Consider the following 19,188-nt stretch of genomic DNA (forward strand, 5'->3'; position numbering starts at 1 on the left):
GAGAGGGCTTGTGAAGGCAATGGACTTGCAGCCAGGGCTTTCCCACTGCAGGGATCCCAGAAAACAAGGAGAGGCTCCTCCTAGCTTCCACCAGCCTCTGGAGAGGGGCTGCCCATGCCAGGTGACTGCATCCAGTCCTCCCATACTGTCACCCCTGCCCACAGCAGGGCCAGCCTGGTACCATCCATCTCCCACTCTCTGCCCACACAGAACGCTAGGCATGGCCTTCACTGGGGAAGCAGAAGGAGCCATCCCACTCTCACCCCAAGTCCAGACTTCATCTCTCGTAGGGTAGGGTGGTCTTCTCTCGTATAACTGGGCCATCAAACTCCTCCCCAATTCTGGGAATGGTCCCTCTGGAAATAGTGGTCACCCCCACATCACAAGATCCTGGTCATTAGGGTGAAGGCCACTTCCTGAAAGGTGACCTTGCCCATCGCCATGGCAACAAGGTCAGAGACAGCAGCCTTCAGGATCCCAACAGACTCCATGGACCCTCACTCTAGGCACCACTACTGTGGCTATGCAGATATCAACCCCATCCCCACCTATCCCTGCCCTAATCCACCAGCCAGAGTGGAGCCTCACCTGGGTGGTGCTGTCCCTCAGTGTGGGGGAGCGGCCCCGGCGCGTGGTGGTAGTGGCCATGGTGGTGGTAGTCTCCATGATGGTGGTGGCCATGTCAGCCAGCAGGGTGGTGGCCGTGGTCTCCGCACTGAGCAGCACGGACGGCCCCTCCCCCACCAGACGCAGGTGACCCTCGGTCCGCACATTGGGGTCGCTCTCGGCGGCCAGCGCCAGCACCTTGAGCCCATTGTAGTAGAGGCCGGACACCTGGCCCTGGAAGGGGCGGCCCTGATCCCGGCCCCCGATCTTGATGGCAGCCTGGCTGTTGAAGATGGTCAACTGGCGGCCTTGGGGGAGTGGAAGGGGGTGACAGAGAAGGGGTAGGCAGTGAGGGGAGAACAGGAAGGGAAGGAGGAAGAGAAGGAAGCCAAGGAGAGGAAAGAGGAATGGAGGAAGAAGCCAGTAAGGGAGGAGGGGACGGGGAGAAATGAGGAAGGGGCAGACAACCAAAGGGAAAGTCCTTGTCAGCCACAGCCCCTAGCCCAGCCAGGTGGGGACCCCAGAAGGGGAGGGCACCTAGGGCACACACGGGCTGGGGAAGGGGAGCCCAGCCCCTCCTCCCCACCATGTGCAAGCCTTCCCACCTTCCCCATTCCCTCTCCTCTCCAGCTCCAAGGCCATCTCCCCTCTTCATCCTCTTCCCTCAGGCCATCCCCATCTTCTCCCTCTGCTTCCCCAAACATCCTGCCCCAGTGTCCAGCCCCGAGCCCTGAAGCCATGGAGCCCCTGGAAGAGGCAGATAGAGGAGACAAAGAGGCAGAGACAGAGGAGGTACTGCCAGGCCAAGGTGGAGTCGGTGCGTGTGAGAGCAGAGAAGGAGGTGAGACAGTCTGATGGTGTGTGGAAGCAGCAACCTGCCCAGGCTGACCTCCCACCTATGACCAGGCCTTCTGACCCCTGGCCAGGATCCCCTCTCTTCTCCCAGACTGCCAAGGCCCAGCACTGCCTGGGACCAGGCCCTGTTAAGCCGAGCCCTTCCTCCCCACCTGGACATGCAAGCACAGAAGTGGAAAATGTTAAAGGGACCTTGCTTCGCTCACTGACAGCCAATAAAACCCGCTCCAGCTCCAATCTCACCCCACACTCAGCAGTATGACACCTCAGAATTCCCAGCTGGGTGGGGTTGGGCTGTTCTGTTTGTTTTTAGTGGATCTGGGGGTCGGTTTAACCCTCTGAGTTTGTTGTTTTGGTTTGGTTTTTAGAAAAGACGTTTATTATGTTTAAGTTTAGATTTAACTTTGGTTTTGGTGCTGCTTATTTTTTGGGGGGGGAGGGGGTGGGCAGAGGGCCTACCACATTGCCCCGTCTCCCCCGGAACTTTCAGCTGCTGGCACTGGGGGTTTTAGACCTGGCTTAGCCCTTGTTAGCCTCTGGTTAGTGCCTCGTTAAAGATCTGGTTTAGAGTTAGGTGCCTGTAAGCCTTGCCCCCAAAACCTGGGCTGAGGACAGTCCAACTTGTGAAGCCCACAACCTCTTTGGAAACACAGGTTCTCTGGGACACCCAGGCCTCTGGGACATCCAAACATCCGTCCAGCCTCTAGCCAATGATGGCCACTGGGGTGTCTCCCCAGCCCCACTGGTGTGTCTCCCCAGCCCCCTACTCAGCCTTCTTCCTCCTCCAGCACCCTCCCACTGTCCACTCAGGCAAGGATAGCCCCTGGACCAGCAACGCCCATTACTAATGGCCAAGAGCCCAAGAGGCAGAGGACCAGTGGTAGCAGCTCTGGTACATGTCCTGGAATACCAGACCCAGAGAGGCCCAGGAAGACCTCTGCATCAAAGTTTTTTCCCAGACATAAGAATCATGAGGAAAACAAAGGACAGAAGGGTGGTCAAATGAGTTGGGGACACAAACATTTCACAATCGAACAGGTTTCTTTCTCCAAGGGCTTCTCAGAGCCTTTATTAAACTAATGCACATACGCATCTCCAAGAGGAAGAAACAGGATTCAGCACTTCCCAAACTCGTTCTACCACGAATCTCTCTATTGTGAAGCATCTCATGGGACTGTTTCACAGGACATGCTTTGGAACTGGAAAATGGATTCATCCAATAAATATTTATTGAGCACCTACCATATGTCAGGTGCTAACAATAAAATATTCCCTCCAAGCATCCCCAGAACTTGTCTGGGATACTTTCTTGCTGTTTCTTTCCTCTCACCCTCACAACATGCCTGTGAGATGGGCTGAGTAACTATCACTGACCCATCAGGAGAGAGCTGAGCCTCAGAAAGGGGAAGTACTTGGCTAAGGCCACAAAAAGTGAGTTCCTTCTTTCACACTTCAGGCACTACCTGTCTAGTCCAATCGGTTATTTTCTAGAAGAGGAAAGTCAGATCTGAGGAGAAAGGGAAGGAGGGCCCTGTCTCTCCTTCATCTAAACCACAATTCCTCCCCCATCCCCCAACAGGGCCTGTCCAGCTCTCCCTGCTCTTGGGGTCACAAGTTGTCCCAGCCTCAGCCCAGGCTGCTCCCTTGGCCTCTCTGATTCTGGAAGAGGGAGGTGGGTAATGGAGAGGAAGCCACAGTGTTAGCAAACTTGGTCCCTGTGGCCCCTGGCCCCATCCACTATGAACTCCTCAAAGGGTTAAAGTTCACCCCGCTGGAGAGAGCAGCCCAGTGTGGCTGGGGGCTGTAGGTTTTAGCGATGTCTATTACAGTCCCTTTAACTTTTTGTCCTGTTATGGGTTTATCACATCTGGTTATCAGCAGGTTTAGGCCCCACAGGCATGGGGAGCTGGAAGTTACATTTGGGGGTTTTAGTTGGGGAAGGCCCCAGTGGACATTTAAAAGCACAGTTATCAGCTGGTTAAGTGGAGGTTTAACAGTTCTACTTCCCCCCTAGAGTTTAGCCTTAGAGGTACAGAGCTCGCCCCCCCCAAAGGGAATGGGATGGATTTGACCTTGGTCCCCAACTTCCCTTGGTGACAAGAAGCCTTTTCTCTCACACCCAGCGACACCTCACCACACTGGGGCCTCACAAGGGGCTTGCTCGGTCTTCCTCATCAGCCAAGCAGGAGTAGAAATCCCTATGGGCCCAGCACCTCCTGCCCCACCTCCCTTAGTCTCTCCTCAACTTCTCAGAGGCCTTCTGGACTAAGCTGGGCTTGTTCCAGAGATAGCAGCCCCACAGCACTCTTTGGGGGTCTTTCCAGTAGGATCTGAGGCCCCCACTCTTCTCTCTTCTCCTCACATGGCTCTGGTGAAGCCTTCCTAACCATCCTCAGGTCAGCCTTCCTGCTTCCCAAAGGCTTCCTGCCTCTGCATGCTCTGTGGCCCTCAACTGGCCCTTTACCAAGCCTCTGAGATGATTCTGGGCAGAGGGAACCTACCTCCGACCTGCATTCCCAGCCTGCTTGTGATTTACTGCCGGGCTCACAGTGGGGAGCTCCCATGATAGGGATCTTGTGGATTACCCTAGTTGATCCCAGGTTTAGAAAGAGAACAAGACTCCCCCTACTTCTAAGAAAAAACCCCACTCCTACCCCAAAAACCACCACTCTGAAATGCACAGACAGACCCTTGACTCCAAAGGGGAAGGGAGCATTCTGGCTGGCCAATTGTCCCTTCACTTGGGGGTGGGCGTTGGTGAAGGCACGGAGGGGGAAAGAGAGAGCTCTGCACCTTTAAGATAGTGTTTTTAAAGTTAATTAATTAATTAATTAATTCTGGTTAATTACCTTTGTCGAGCAGCCACTCATCTACTACTCGACCAAGCCGGTAGGGGATTCTCTGTCTAGCAATCGCCAGGCGCTCGTTATCAAAGTTTCCTTGGAAAAGTTTAGAAAGACAGTAGGTTTCTCAGGCGGCGAAGTCCAAAGGAGTTAGAAAAGTAATTATGCAATCCTCAGGAGACTCAGAGTAAGCAGCAACATCCACAGAAAGAGGGGAAGGGAGGAAAAGAAACACTGGGCCCCTCTTTTCCCTTGACCCCCTCCCTAGGCTCCGGTTCAGAGCCAGCCTTACCCTGGGGGCAGGAGCAACCCAAAGCAAAAGAGATGATTAAAGAAGAAACGGAAAGGGACACAAAAGAAAGGGAGCTGGAAGGTCAAAGGTCAGAGGTTAAACAGGTTTATCTGTGGTTAAGCTGCTGTGGCCCCCTTCCTTCCCCATCCCAAAGTGGGGGGGCGGGCAGGGGAGGGGCATTTAGCAGGTTTAAGTTGGGGGCGGGAGGCATCAGTGGCCCAGCTGGTTTCTGCGTTTAGAGGGCAGTTTAGAAGTGGGAGGGATGGGTTAAGCGGGGTTTATGCGGCATTTAGGGGGCCACCCAGCACGCACATTGAACAGTGAGATTTAAACCACTTCTCCAGGCCACCTCAACTCCCTTTGCCTTCGTGCTCCACTCCCAGCTTCCCCTCAATTTCCACCTCATACCACACCCCTGACCCCACCACCATCTTCTCCCTTAAGCCCCTCCCGCTCCCAACCCCACCACTGCACTCCCTTTGCAAGGCCTCCTCACCCTGGTCAAGGCTCTCTTTCTACCGGGCAGCCACTACAGGTGTGGCGCCTGGTGTGGGAGCTGGATCATCATCCAGCAGCCCCCTTCCCCTTCTCATGTCCTCTTCAGCCCCCTTCTCCTTCCCTGCAGACACCCCCCACCCTCCTCTGCACCCTCCTCTATCCCGAATGCACCTTGACCATTTTCTACTCAGAGCCCAGTTTCCTCTCCTTGCTGTCTCAGGACCTCATCTTGCTCATCCTGCCAGGCCCTCAGCCTTTCTTCTCCAGGCTCCTCCCCCCAGTTCCAGCCCCCATCTCTTCTCCAAGCTTGGCTGCCCATCTAGATACCCACCTGTTCCTCTCTCCACTCACCAATCTCCAGCCCCTGGAGACTGGGAAAGGGAATGTGTGTGAATGTGTGTGTGCATGCACACGCCTATGTGGAAAGAGGTTTGTCAGTGCGCCTGAGAGGATCTGTGCACCTCTGTGAGCTGTGGGTGATCCTGGTCTGCAACAGTGGAAAGAGAACTGATTTCCTTTGAGAATCTGGCCACTCCTCCCATTTAAGCCACTGACATACTATTCAGTGCATGCTGGCGGCGCCAGGAGGCTTTTCCTCTCATCTCTCACTGCACAGCTGTGCTCACCTGCCCAGAGACCCGGGCCTGGGCTTGCCTATGTACACCTCCCATGAAGGTACACACGATGTGTTCATGTGGGTATGGATGGTGCCTCCTTGGGTGCTTATGAGGCAAGGAGATTCCGCTTTCCCTATAGATTCAGGATATTTGTGTTTAAATGAAAAACAGATCATTCAATCCTGTGTGTGTGTCTCCAAGAGGAAGAGAAAAATGTACATCTGCCTGGAAGGAGGCTGAGTATATAAAAATTCTAATAAAAGTCCTATTTATTGAGCACCTTTGCTATGCCATGCCATTCTAGTGTTTAATGACATTCTCACAGTATTGCTATGAGGTAGGTATCATCGCCTTTCAGAAGTGGAAACTGAGATTCAGAGAGGCTAGATGACTTGTCCAAGGTTACACGCTTGTCAGTGGGAGATCCAGGATTAAAACCCAGGTTCTTCTGACTCAGAATCCATGGGCTGTGTCTCTGTGCTCCCAAAGAGTCAGAGGGTTCCCCCCTCTCTGGGCCCATGCATACTGCTGATCTGACCTGCTGGTATTGCTCAGGATCTGCCCTCAGTATACACAGGCAACCACCAGACCCTCATGTTACTCCCCTTTACAGGCAGGGGGCACCCAGCAGCCTTTCCTCACCCCTAGTCAAGGGTCCCTGACGAGAAGGGAGCAGGAATAATTCTTCCACCCTGACTGCTGGCCTGCTGGGCCCCACGGGGAGAAGCTCTAGATCCAAGTCCTGGCTTGACATGGTGAGGCCTTCAGGCTTCCAAGCCCAGCCCTGTCCAGCACAGGCCAATGTCATCACTGCTACAAAGGTTGCCCTAGTGTGTGTGCATCGGAGAATGAGAGAAGTCTGCTGCCCACAGAAATCATGCCTACACAGCCAGAGCTGTCAGTGTTGGCTTGTTGGGGGGCGCGGGGGATAGGTGGAATTTAGTGTAGGAGGGTTGGTGTGTGTTGAGTGTCCCTACATGTACCCAAGGACTTGATGTAGGCTGGCATCCCTCTGCAGAGCTATTTTTTCATGTGTCTGTCTGACCATATGAATGTCTGCAGTTGTCCATATGTCCAAGGTTGACCTGTGTGTACATCAACCTCTGTATGTATTAGGGGCCATGCAGGCCTCTTTATCTCCAGGGACTTTCCAGAAATGTCTGGGTACAAGCCTGCATAATTGGTGTCATAAGCCTGTACTAGCATCTTTACTCCAGCATAGGTGAGCCCATGAAGGTTTACACATTGGCCTTTTGCCCCTGCCCCTTGCAGTCAGCATGGGGCAGCTTCTCTGCCTCAGCCTGGCTATCTCTCTGCCTGAGAGAGTGATGGAGGTCGCAGATGCTCACTCGGCTTCTCAGTCAGGCCCTGTGTGTGACTGCAATGTCGCTCAGACTGTATCTCACCATCTCTGTGTTTCTGCAGTTCTCCCTGCAGCATTTCTGTTTCCCTTCCCTCTTTATCTCCCATGCTGGGGCTCTCCTCCGTTCCCTCCCAAGGCTCTGTCCACCTCTTCTCTCCCTGGGCCTGCATGTCAGCATCTCCATCTACCTCTCCGCATCTCTCCTCATCTTTGCATATAGTTCAGTACTATTTTCGTATCTTTCCATTGCTTCCCCTCCGGTTTCCTCTCATTCTAAGGCTCTGTCTCTGCCTCCCTCAATATCTTTCAGAGTCTCTACCTCCTCATTTCTTCCATGTCCTCATCTCCGTCCCTCTCCTGTGCTCCTCAGACCTTGGTTTGTCCTTGGCCGCCACAGCTGTCACCCTGTTGAACTTGGTCTGTTTGCGTTCTCAAGGCTCCCTGCAAGCAGGGACTGAGTGCCCAGGACCTAGCACAAGCCCTGATGTCTAAGTAGGTTGTCAACAAAGGTTATTGAATGCACGTGACCCTGTGTTTCATTTTTGTTGTCACTTGTCTCTTCCTCCCTTTCACCATGTCCCTCACCGCCTTGGACACTGGGGGTCCTTTTCTTTGAGTCTCCGTGGCTACTCCTCTTTCTTCGTTAGATCTCCTAATATGGATCTCTGACTTGCTCTTTATAAGGACCTTGGTTCTTTCCTTGGCTCTGCCCTTGGTAACAGCTCTGTCTCCTTGCCAAGACACGTTTTATGTTACTTCTGGATTTTCTCTCCTGTTTCTGCATCTGTCTCCCTCATTTCTGAACTCAACCTTTCCTCAATCGCATCAGATTCTCCTCACCTCTACCCTCCCTCCTCTTCTCCCCCCAACCCCCAAACTGGACCCCGGGCCTTGCAGCCTTCCCAGCTCAGCCCTGCACCCTCCCCCATAGGGGGCGCATTCGCACCACCACGGTCTTGGCCCCCCCGCCTAACAAATCCCGACTTTTCCTAGCCACGCCCCTGCCCTAGTCCCGCCTCGCAAGCGTCGTCTCTCCAGTAGCCCCGCCCCAGAGCCGCTTAGCCCCGCCCCGGTGCGGCCGCACTCCTATCAGAGGCCGCCACCCGCCCCGCCCCGCCCCGCCACCGCGCCTCCTCCGCCGGCCCGCGCCGCCTACCTGCCGGGTACCGCTCGTTGACCGGCCAGCTGTCCACCTGCAGGGTGGCGTTGCCGCCGCTTCGAGTGAAGCGCACCACGTGGTATTTGCCGTCGCTTACGATGGCGTTGGGCTCGTCGATGGTAATGTCGTCCGTGCCCACGTTAAAGATCACCCCCACGGTGCCCTGGTCCTGGGGACAGGGAGGTGGAGGTCAGCGACCAGAGGGAGCAACGATTCATCCCTTCTAGTGGCTACTCCTGTGACCACCACTAGCCCACCTCCGCAGCACTTTGCAGCTTTACAAGGCACCTTTCCCAGGTCTCAACTGCTGGAGGAGGTCGGCAGGCTCGCTCCCCTTCCCCACATGCAAGGGAGTAACCTGAGGCCCGAGGTGGGGGCAGGCACCGTGGGGTGCAGAGCCTGGGCCCAGAGCGCCTTCCACTAACCACACCTGTCTCTTGCCTTTTGGTTTGTCCTGGATATTCACAAACATTCATAGAGCACCTACTCTGTGAAAGCGCCACTGGGCCCAGACAGGGGTGATCAGGCCAAGCTGGGGACCAGCTCAGGGCATGGAGGGCAGAGGCCTCTCTAAGGCAAGATCAGCAGAGAAGTCCATAGAAGCCGGCCTCTGCCAGAGGAAGGTCTGACCCCCAACCCCTCCCCAGTCCCCAGTCTCCAGCCTCTCCTCCCCCTTATGCTCTGCACCAAGCAGGCCCCCAGGGGGCTCCCACCCACACCAGGGCATTAGCATGCCTCTCTTGGCAGCCTCTCAGGCCCAAAGTAGGTCAGGCTCTGAGTGTGGGGGTGGCCCCTCTGCAGCCATGGGGGTGGAGGTTGGGGGTGTGGACTGTGTGTATGGTGGGATGGACACCAGAAGAGTTGAGGGTCAAACTATGCTAGAGTGACCAAGAAAGGGGATCATGGGGGGTGTTGGGGTAGGGGGTGGAGCTAGGGGCTGGGGAAGGACAGGCAGAGGACAGACAGGGACGGAGGCCTGGAGAAGGGGAGCAAAGAGCCTAAGCAATCTCTGGGACCCAGGCCCATGGGACACTCTGCAGAGGCAACCCAGGATCAGCCCAGGAAGAGTTCTGCCTGTCGTGCTAGAGTGGGAGGGAGGGCTTCACCAAACCCTAAATCATGCCAGGCCCTGTGTGGGTACTGTACACGCATGCTCTCTTCCCTACACCAACCCGCTGAAGAAGCTCATAGCTCCCCATTTCATCAAGAAAGAGACTGAGGCTCAGCATAGTTAAATAACATCTCAAAATCTTGCAGCTCATGAGAAGGAAACCCCAGATTTGAACCCCAGCTAGTCTGACTTCAAAGCCAGTGTTCTCTCCCTTTGCCCACCAGTCTAGGAAGACCCTGACTCAAAGAGTTGGGGGTGTGGGATGATCCAAGAGGCTGCTGAGGCCAACCTACCTTCAAGACCAAAGGCATCTAACCAAGCCAATGAAGGCCCACTAGGCACTAAGCCTGAGCCCGTTTCATTTCCCTGCACCTCCCAGCAGCAGTCCTGAACGCGTCTCAGCCCTCCTCCCACACGGAACAGACACTCACACAGGTTCACTCAGACCCCCTGGCTCACACACTCTCAGGCACCCAGCCCATCATAGAAACACACTACACTCCTGGGGTCTTCTTGAAAGACTGCCCCAGTCTGACCTGGACATGTGGAGCATTCAGCTGCCACCTCCTTCCTGCATCTAGCAAAGCCGAGAGGCTTGGTGGCACTGGGGGTGTTGGCAGGGGTGGCTCACAGATGGGGCAAGGGTTAGGGTTTGGCAGAGAGAGTTGGGGGACAAGGTTTGCAGCTGTGGCTCAGGAGACCCATGTCCTATCCCTTCCCACTTGTGGGGTCCAGTTGTCTCCTTCTCAGAACCTGAGAAAACCACATACATATATGCATGCATGCACTCTAACACACACATGCATGTACACAGTCATGCATGCAGCCTCTCTCCTCAGATACAGTAAAGCAGGGAAACTGAGGCTGGGCTTGCCTAACAAAGAGTATTAGCAAGCCCCACCTATTCACCACCCACAGACTGACAACATCCCCAGATCCCCAGGGAGACGGGCTGATCATCTGCTCCCCACACACGGGAAGGGAACAGTCGATCCTCCTCGGTACTATTGTTAGTAATAATATCACCCAGAATAGTATCAGCTCCCTGGATTCCTCTGAGGATTTCTCCCCACAGGCTCAGCCCAGGCAGTGATGGTGGTCAAGGAGCACATGCAGTCTGAGAGCCAGGCTGGCAGAGTGCCGGCCGGGGAGCTGGGAGGCAGGACACCTGGGTTTCCTATGAGGCAGTCAAGCTCAGGGCCCTGCACTCCGGGGGAGAGGCAGCTCCCCAGAGCCTCTCCCAGTGTGAAGTCAGTTGTCAGTTCTGTTAAAGTCATTAATTCCTAATTCCCCAATTACCTCATTAGGCGGCGGTGGGGAGAACGCAGCCGCTCCTACAGCAAATAATTATGGGAGTCAAAATTAATTTGGCAAAGTGGAGCGACGCTTTATTAGAAACGTCAAATTGCTTTTCTCTTATTTTGCTGCCGCCTCCCCACTCTCTGAGAGCTGCTACTGACGCTGTGGTGGGAGCTGATGTGTCACCAGGGGAGGAAGGGGTTTGGGGGCTGCCCCCAGGGGGCCTCAGCCCATCTGGTGCCCAACTCCCACCTCATGGCTGGCTCCTCTCATGGACCCCCACCCTTGCCAGGCCTCTCCACCCTCGGGCAGAACCCCATCTTCCCTGCCCTCTGCCGTACCTGGCACCAGTACTTGTTCCTCCATAGCCTTGCACCATTAAGGCCTGTTCACAACTGTTGGGAGGGAAAAGGAGGAAATCCCTTCTCCTCGCATCCTGATCCCCCTACCCTTTCTCCTCCATACTGGGGGAGCCCTACGCCCTAACCTAACAGGCACAGAGGCACACAGTCCTGCCCAGGTAGCTGATCAGAGATGGTCGGGACACTAGCTAACACAGCATGCTCCCTACGTGCTTCACATAAGTGATCTCCTTCAACCTCCCAACATCCCTCTGTCCTCTTCCTATGCCACTCCATAGATGGGCGAACTGAGGCTCAGACAGCTGCGGTGACTTGCACAAAGACAGCAAGGAAGTGGCAAAGTTGGGATTCAAACCCAGACCATCTACTGAAAGCCATGCAGAGCTTCGCATGAGGGAGAAGAGAGAGAAGGAGCAGCCCTCACTCACAGAGGACACAGGGAAACCCAGTCACACCCGCCACCCAGAAAGGCAACTGAAACAACTGCAAACACCACTCTATGGGGAAATACACATCTATAGATAAACTCCATCAGAAATCATGAGACCCAGTCTCTGTCTTCATCCCCCACTGTCACAGCTGTCTCTCCTGACACACATCACCGTGCATCCAGTCCCACACTGTCGTCTACAGCCACACTGTCTCTCGCTTGCCGGCTGCCTCTCGAAGTTCTAGATAACTGCCTGTCCCGCTGACACAGGTACAGAACTTCCAGGCCTCCTCTTGGGCCTGACTGCTGTCCTGCTTGCTAGTCCTCCTTCTGCACCCCTTCCTCATCTGCAGCCACTTCCACCCCAGCTCTGCTCTGCCCACAGGAAGTCTCCCCTCATGCTCCTTCCCTCACACCCTGGTGTTGGGGTGGGGTGGGGTGGGTTGGGGTGCAGACCTGGGATGCTTAAAAGCTATTGTGTAATGAAGGCCAGTGGCTGCGTTTCCAAGCAGATGGGGAGAGATCAGAGCCCAAACAAGCCTCTCCCCTGGCTTCCTCTCTCCCCTTCCAACTAACTATGCCCTCCTGAAAGCCAGGGGCCCCTCACCCAGAGCTTTCCAGCCCACAGAGCCTAGCCAGCCTGCCTGATCCCCACAGCACAGGGGTCCTGGCCAGGGTGAGCATGTGAAATACAGGCAGGGAAACAAGGTGGCTGTTAGGGGCCAGAAATGTACAGATGAAGACTGAGGGCAGAGGCTCGGGATTGAGGACTGTGGGGAGGGGTCAGGGGAGAGGTTGAGACCAGAAATGAAATGGAGCAATACCAGAGGTCATAGGGAAGGGTGTAGGGCAGAGCCAGAGATGGAGGAAAGGGCAGGGAAAGAAAAGGGGCCACTTGCAGACTAGAGTTCGACAGGACTCCAAATGGTGAGTCAAGGAGCTGCAGATATGGTAGGAGGCCCAGAGGGAGACCCTGGGAAGGAACTAAGGTCAAGGCGGGTAGCAGGCACAGGGAGGGGCTAGGGCCTCTCCCTGTGGAGCTGAGCAGAGAAAGGCAGAGCCAGGTGGGAGCCGAGGTCAGGGTGAGGATGTGGGGCTGGGCCAAGAGGTCAGTGAGGAGTGAACCTGGCTAGAGAGGCAGTAAAGGAGACAGGGTAAGGGGGCTTCTGGGAGGGCAAAGGTCACGGAAGCAGAAGTCAAGGGCAGCATAGAGGCAGGGGCAGAATCCAGAGGCAAGATGAAGCTGCAAGGGTGGGTTGGCCTGGGGCAGGTAAGTATGAAGGAGGGGCAGGAATAGGTGCAGGACACGGTGGGCTGGCCTAGCTGGTCTAGGAGAGAGCAGGCAACAGCCCAGGGGAAGTCACAAATGTGGGACACCTCCAAAGGCTACAGGAGAATGGCCTGGAAGTCCCAAAGAGGCCCTTGACTACTTTTAGGAAGGTCAGAAAACACAGGTCGTCTCGGGGAGTGGGGAGCTGGAGAAATTCGAATCAGATGGAAGGGTGGGTCTGGGAGTCTTGGTGAATAACTGAGAGAGGGAAGGGTCTCAGAAGCAGAACTTCTTAGCAGGAAGCTCCAGTGATGAGGGAACAGAGGTTCTGAGGGTTCCCCATGAGGGAAGACTTGAGGTGCTGATCCCATGGCAATGAGGGGCTAAACTGATTTGGGAGCAGGAAGCTTGAGGTTGAAGGGTTGGGGCCCGGGGTCCTTACGATGTGCAGCTGCAGGTAGTCTCCAAGGCCGGAGGCGCTGTCCACCCGCACCAGCACAGCGCTCCGCTGGTGGGTGCTGAAGCCCACGGCCAGGCGATCCATCCTCGTGCTGGGCCTGTCATTGGGGGGCCACGTGTAGGTGATGAGTGCTCCCCCCTTCCCAAAGATGTATGTGGTCCCGGCTGCAGAGAGAAGGAAAGGGAGACAAGAAGAAATGACATCAGGAGGACGAGGTCAGCAGGTCCTCAGGGTTGTGACCAGAGGGATGGAACCCCAGGTCTAGATGTGGGACTTCAGCTGTGATATCCACAGCACCAACCGGCCCTGCCACCCCAGGGAGCAGTTGGCAGGCGGGTGCCTGGGTGAGAGCCTGTGCACACACACAGACAGATGTAGCTGCCTCATCAAGAATGCTAGCTTTAATTACAGCAAAACAGAGAGGTAATAGAGTGACACAGAGAGAGAGCCCAGAGAGAAGCTGCAAGGAGACTGAGAAGACAAGAGTGCTGTGGGCAGGAAGGACCCAGGGGGCGCAGTCCTGACTAGCTCCACTTCTGCCAGGCCTGGCAGAGGTGACAGATCCAAGGTGTGTGCTTCTTTGGGGCCAGAGCTGAGCAGGTACCAAGGAACCCCAGGTGATGGCAGGAAGATGAGCAGAGCTGTGTGCAGCTCTGACTCACGGCCAGAGCTGGCGCCCTCCAACATCCCCCATCCCCACCCTTCTCCTGGCTTGCCCAGGACTCCCTGCTTCCGCCCTCACCCAGGGGGCTGCCTGGGTCCCAAAGCAGGAAGGTCCTGGAGCCCTGCCCAGAAAGGAAGAGACAGCCATGGGGTGGGGATGGGGGAGGGGGGAGAGGGGAGATTGACAGCCAGAGGAGGAAGGAGGCAGAGAGACAGATGGACAGAGAAGGACAGAGAGGGGTGTAAGTGAGAGAAACAGGAGAGTGGGAGCCGGAGATGAAGGCTCCCTCTCCCAGCCCTCCCCTATCCAACCCTCTCTCCCCTTCTCCTTCTCTTCTTCGCCAGCCGGCTGCTGGGGGCGGGTGTGAGGTCCCTAACGATCTCAGCCCCAAAATAAACCCCATTAGTCGCCATGTTCCCTCCTGCGGCTGACTGAGCTCTCTGGGGGTGGGGGTGGGGGGCTGGTCACCCAGTTTCCCGGAAAGGAGCCTTGTCTGGGAGGCCTGGAGGACTAGTACTCCATGGCCTGCAGAGAAGGGAAGGGAAGAGAACAATCTTGCATTCTTTAGAACATAAATGGAGCAGATGAGATTCATAAAATGCTTAATTAAATAATTAGCCACTACCGACTCCTCACAAAGCACTTCTTGTGAGGAGAGGTGTTCAAGGGAGGACTTAAGAAGGAGAGAAACAGATGAGGCCTAAGGGCAAAAGCTTAGACAGGGAGAAAATGTCAGTCTAGGGGTGGGAGAACTCTGGAGTCAGGAACTAGGAGCCTGTGGTGGGGGGCAGGAGGGCCTGCAGCACTTCTAAGGAGCAGGCCTTGCCAGCAGCCAAGGAGGTGGCCCAGTTGGTAACATTAGGCCGGGTTCCCTCAGGTACCTTGGGGTCTCTCGCCTCAGGGACTTGAACCCTCTTGTAGTTGGGGGAATCAGGGGTGAGGAGGCTCTATCCCAGGGAGCTCCTAGGACCCCAAAGGGGAGGGGCTGCCTGAGTGCTTTGGGGGGAGCCACTGTCTGCAGGCCCAGGGAGGTGCTGAGAGAGAAGGGAAGATTGTTGCCTGGTTCCCAAAGAGGTAGTGAGGCCAGCAGGGGGTTGGGGGAAGCAGGAGCCATGGGTCCCCTTGCTGTTCCCCAGAGCACCCACCATCAACACCTTCCATCTCCCCAGAGTGAGAGGTGACCCTGGGAGGAAGGGCAGGAGGGAAAGAACAACCTGGATGTCTAATAAGTGACATCTCACCTCTGCCTGTGGCCAAGAAACCACCCCCAGCAGACAGAGGGGGCTTAGCTCTGCTCTCCCCAGACCCAGGTGTCCTTTCTACCTGAGGGCCCTGGAGCACAGTGGTGAGCACTGAACCCTCAGGATGGGGCCCCAAGTCGAGGGTGGAGAGTTGGCTGACAGAGGGGTATGCAGTGAGCCCCACCCCCACCCCATGTGGTCACCTGCCTGGAAGGGCAGGGCCTGGAGGCGGGGAGCCCAGCAGGCCTCAGCCGGTAACAGTCTCTCCACTCCCAGCACTGCAGCACTCCGGAAAATCGGCTGTTTCCATGACAACTGTAATACCCAGGGTCCTCCTCCCCCCTCCACACAAGCTGCACATCTGAATTTGGGGGGTGGGGCGGGCCAGGGGAGCAGAGATGCTGACCTTCCTCCACACACATTCCTACCCTCACCTTCCTGATCAGAGGCTGCAGCCTCTTCACCCCTGGGCTCCAGGGCCTCCCATTCAGAGAAGGCTTTATTGGGTTTCTTGGTCCCTCAGACCAGGGAAGGAAACCAAGTCTACCTGCAGGCTGCCTCCAAATCCCCCAGGTCTAGGAGAAAAGAGGCCCTTTCTCTTCACTTCCCACCCCAGATCCCAGACAGCAAGCACATCACCATGGACAGAGCCCTGTCTGTGCCCAGAGAGGGCGGGAGGAAAAAGCTGGCCAAAGGCCCCACTGGGCAGGCAGTGAGGCAGGAGGGATCAGAGGCGGTGCCCAGCGCCCAAGCCCCAGACCCCACACCTACACACAGGCGGCGACGCACCCAGCTGCACACAAAGACCCAGCGTGGAGATGCAGACCCCCGACAGGAGGCAAAGCAGCCGGGAAACATGGCGGTGAAGGCACAAAGACAGACCAGGGAAGGCGGCCCCAGGACAGGGGCTGGCCAAGCGTGGGACAGGGCGCACGCGTCCCCGCCCCCGAGGCCCGCGGCGCACAGGCTGCCCAAGCACAGACCTCCCCTGGGATTTATCACCCAGCTGTTCTCACACTGCAGCCAGTATATTACGCTGGGCGGGCCTGTTAAAGCCTAAGGGCGTTTATTACACTGTGGGGGGACGGGGCGGAGAGACACCTCTTGGGCAGAAGAGGTGAAGGATGAATGGTTTATTGGACTGGGGCGGCAGTAATTACCCTGGGGAGACATTTCTCTCCCCAGCACCACGGCTGCCTCCGGAGCGCAGAAGGCTGGGGTTCGGGAGACCGCGGGGCTGGGAGGCGTGGCTTCCGCCAGGCCCCTCCCCGGCCGCGCTCCGGAGGCGCCTTCAGCCTCTCACTCCGGCAAGCTGTCCTCGGCCCTGCCCACGGACTCCCCCAGGGAAGGCACAGCTGTCTTCTAGGAGACACAGAGCCCAAAATAGGGCACCACATCTAGAACCTGATAGGCTCCAGAAAGGGTTTGAAAGGCAAGAGGGGCCTAAGCCAAGGCCCAAAAATGTTGCCCAAGGGTGGTGTAGACCAATTGTTTTTGACCTCCCTAGGAAACCACCAGTGAGCTGAATTGTGCATAACATTTCAGAGAGAACTACACACCTGAAGCCTAAGGCAAGAGAGCCTCTGGCCAAACACAAGATGCCATAGGCCCAGGTTTGGCACCTTCTGCCCACGTCCAATATAGTCTCCTCAATACCTCCTAGACCCAGAAATTCATGGATCCAGTGAAATATTCTAAATGTTCAAGAATATTCCATGCAGTCCCCCACACACCTGCATTCTAGAAAAAAACCAACCAACCATTAATAATGGTTAGCTAATCCAGACCCAAGAAACATAATCATCCATGTAGAAAACCACCCATGCAGTGATGCCCCTGTGGTTAAAACTACATGTGCAGAACCTCTGCTTGCCTGTGTGCCTGCAGCATCTGAAGCCATGAAAGAAAATCTTGTGGAAGATCTAGACTTGTGAGAGGATAAAACATCCTGCACAACCCAGAAAAGCCATGGCCCTAGTGCTCACAGCCCAAACCAGTGCTTTGTACATGAACCTTTACATCCCAGATGGGGAGATCTCTACTGGTCCAGATCCCTGTGCTCAGCTCTCTCTTGATCTAGGATCCCAGAACACAGCCTTTCATTTCCTAACCTCCTGCTTGGCCATAAACCATCCAGTCAGAAATCCAAGTTAACACACCCTGTTCAAAATCAAAATAAATGCTAGCCCCCTTAATAAGCTGGAGAGATAAACCTGGAACCCATGGAAGCTACCGACTCAGAACTTAGCAGGGATTGACCACTCCATTCCTGGCCCGAGAGTACCAGAAATGAACACGGTGGGGTGGGAGGAACCTCAAGGACTCTGAAACCAGAATTGGGGATCCAGGACCAGGAGAGTGTCACCCCTGGGCTCAGCTCATTTTTAGGACCCAGGTGTGCCAGTCCTCCCATGCCCCAGACAGACATCAGGTACAGGAGTGGCAATGGGTGTCTGGCAGGTAAGGACATTATGTAACAAGAGGGGTTGGGGGGGATGGCAGGGTAAATGGGAGATGGTGTGAAGAGAAGAGAGGAGAGAAGGCAAGTAGAAACACAGTGAGACCCTGTGGAGGCAAGTGGAGAAGCTGGTGCAGAAAGGAGAGAGGCTGCCTCCCACTGGGAATGCTAGGGAGACACTGGGCAGAGAGGAAGCCTGGCTTGGAAAGGCCTCCTGAGCTGGCCTGGTCCTCTAGCTAAGGGTAGGGTCCCAAGAAGAGCCTGTCTTTTCACCTCTCCCACCATGGTTAATGGTTAACGGGAGCAAAGGTGGGGTTCAGCCAGGACAGGTGGCCTCATCCCTTCTCCTCCTTTCCTTGGGCCCTCGTCCTTCCTCTCAGCTGCCCCACCCTTCGCAGGCTCCTCCCCCACACCTCCCACCCCCTTCTATCACCATCCTGGAGCACCCTCCAGATGGCTCTTCCTGTTTCCACTAGGCACTGGTCCTCTTTCTCCTCTGCACAGCAAAGGGGTGGCTGTCTCTGAGGTGATCCTAAGGCCGACATTCCATACCCTGTCCTCCATACTCTTCTGGCCACTTTCATTCCCTCTGTCCAGCTTTTTCTCCTTCACAGAATCTTCCTTGGGCACTCTGGCTCCCAGGCCCTCCTTCCTACCTGCTCAGCGTCCCTCAGCCAGTTCCTCTCTCCTACACCTTCCTCTTCCACACACTCTTCATCCTGCAAAGCTCCCCAGTATCCCTGACTTCCTTTACCTATCTGACTCCTTCATGCTTTGCCTCACTGCCCAGAAAGACCATGGCCTATCTGGGCACCTTTGGGGGCAACATTGGGACTCAAGGGAGCCAGAAGGAGACAATGAAAGGGGAAGGAAGGTAACAAAGAGCCAAAGAGTTCCTGGGGAGGGGGAGGGAGTTAAGGTCCAGGAGCAAGGGGTTGGGTGGGGTCATGGAAGAAGAGAAGGAAACCGAAGAGTGTTGCCTGAGAGGAGCCGGGTGGGACAGATAAGATGAGGCAAACTGTATTGGGGATGAGAGAATAAAAGAATGGAGGAAAGAGTTTGAAGGAGTGCTCCAGGGAAATTGGATGAAGAGAAAACAGAAGCATGAAGAGGGAGATAAAAATAAAGTAGGAGAAAAGGAAGAAGACAAGCAAATGAGCAGAAAGATTGGAGGTGATACGGTGGCAGGATTGGGAAGCAAAGAGGGACTGGCATGGAGCAAGAATGGGGAGGCAACCAGGGGCACAGATGGGAAAGGTGAAAATACAGGAATGGAAGATGATGGAGGAACAAAAATGGAGTAAAGAATGAGAGGGGATGGACAGACAGAAACAGGAAGTGATGAGGGTACAAGGATAGAAAGGGAGAGAAGTGCAGAAATGGGAGGCCACCTGGGTACAAAGCGAGAACTGATGAAGGCACAGCGATGAGAGGGAATGGGAGCATGGAGGTGTCAGAGAACCCCGATGGGAGGCGACGGACATGGAAGGTAAGGAGAGACGGGCACAGAGGGGAGAGGACATGGATAGGAGGACAGGTATGTGAGGTGTTGGGAGCACAGGGATGGGATGAGATGGGACAGGATGGGATGGGATGGAGGCACAGAAATGGGAGGTGAGAGAGGTACAGAGATAGAGGTAATGGGGCTACCCTCTGAAAG

At 55.5% G+C, this 19,188-nt stretch overlaps 1 protein-coding gene and 1 long non-coding RNA gene across 44 annotated transcripts in view; one reads left to right on the forward strand and one right to left on the reverse strand.

The window, feature by feature from the left end:
- The window catches only part of NRXN2 (neurexin 2), a 106,886-nt gene that overhangs the window by 16,038 nt on the left and 71,660 nt on the right, over positions 1 to 19,188 (reverse strand). For 28 of the 43 annotated variants that reach the window (XM_055244357.2, XM_055244292.2, XM_055243708.2 and 25 more), the window contains 4 exons: positions 13,148 to 13,329; positions 8,231 to 8,402; positions 4,311 to 4,400; positions 589 to 914 (listed from right to left, as the gene is read on the reverse strand). In XM_055244357.2, coding sequence (XP_055100332.1) covers positions 589 to 914; positions 4,311 to 4,400; positions 8,231 to 8,402; positions 13,148 to 13,329 — 770 coding nt within the window. The remainder of the gene's footprint in view (positions 1 to 588; positions 915 to 4,310; positions 4,401 to 8,230; positions 8,403 to 13,147; positions 13,330 to 19,188) is intronic. The other 15 variants (XM_055244450.2, XM_055244210.2, XM_055244068.2 and 12 more) reach the window with 1 other exon arrangement.
- On the forward strand, positions 8,210 to 11,546 carry LOC129463956 (uncharacterized). Its single transcript, XR_008651369.2, has 2 exons — positions 8,210 to 8,352; positions 11,284 to 11,546. It is a non-coding gene; the product is annotated as an uncharacterized lncRNA (long non-coding RNA).

Source organism: Symphalangus syndactylus, chromosome 1 (assembly GCF_028878055.3).
Source record: "Symphalangus syndactylus isolate Jambi chromosome 1, NHGRI_mSymSyn1-v2.1_pri, whole genome shotgun sequence".
Lineage (NCBI taxonomy): Eukaryota > Metazoa > Chordata > Mammalia > Primates > Hylobatidae > Symphalangus > Symphalangus syndactylus.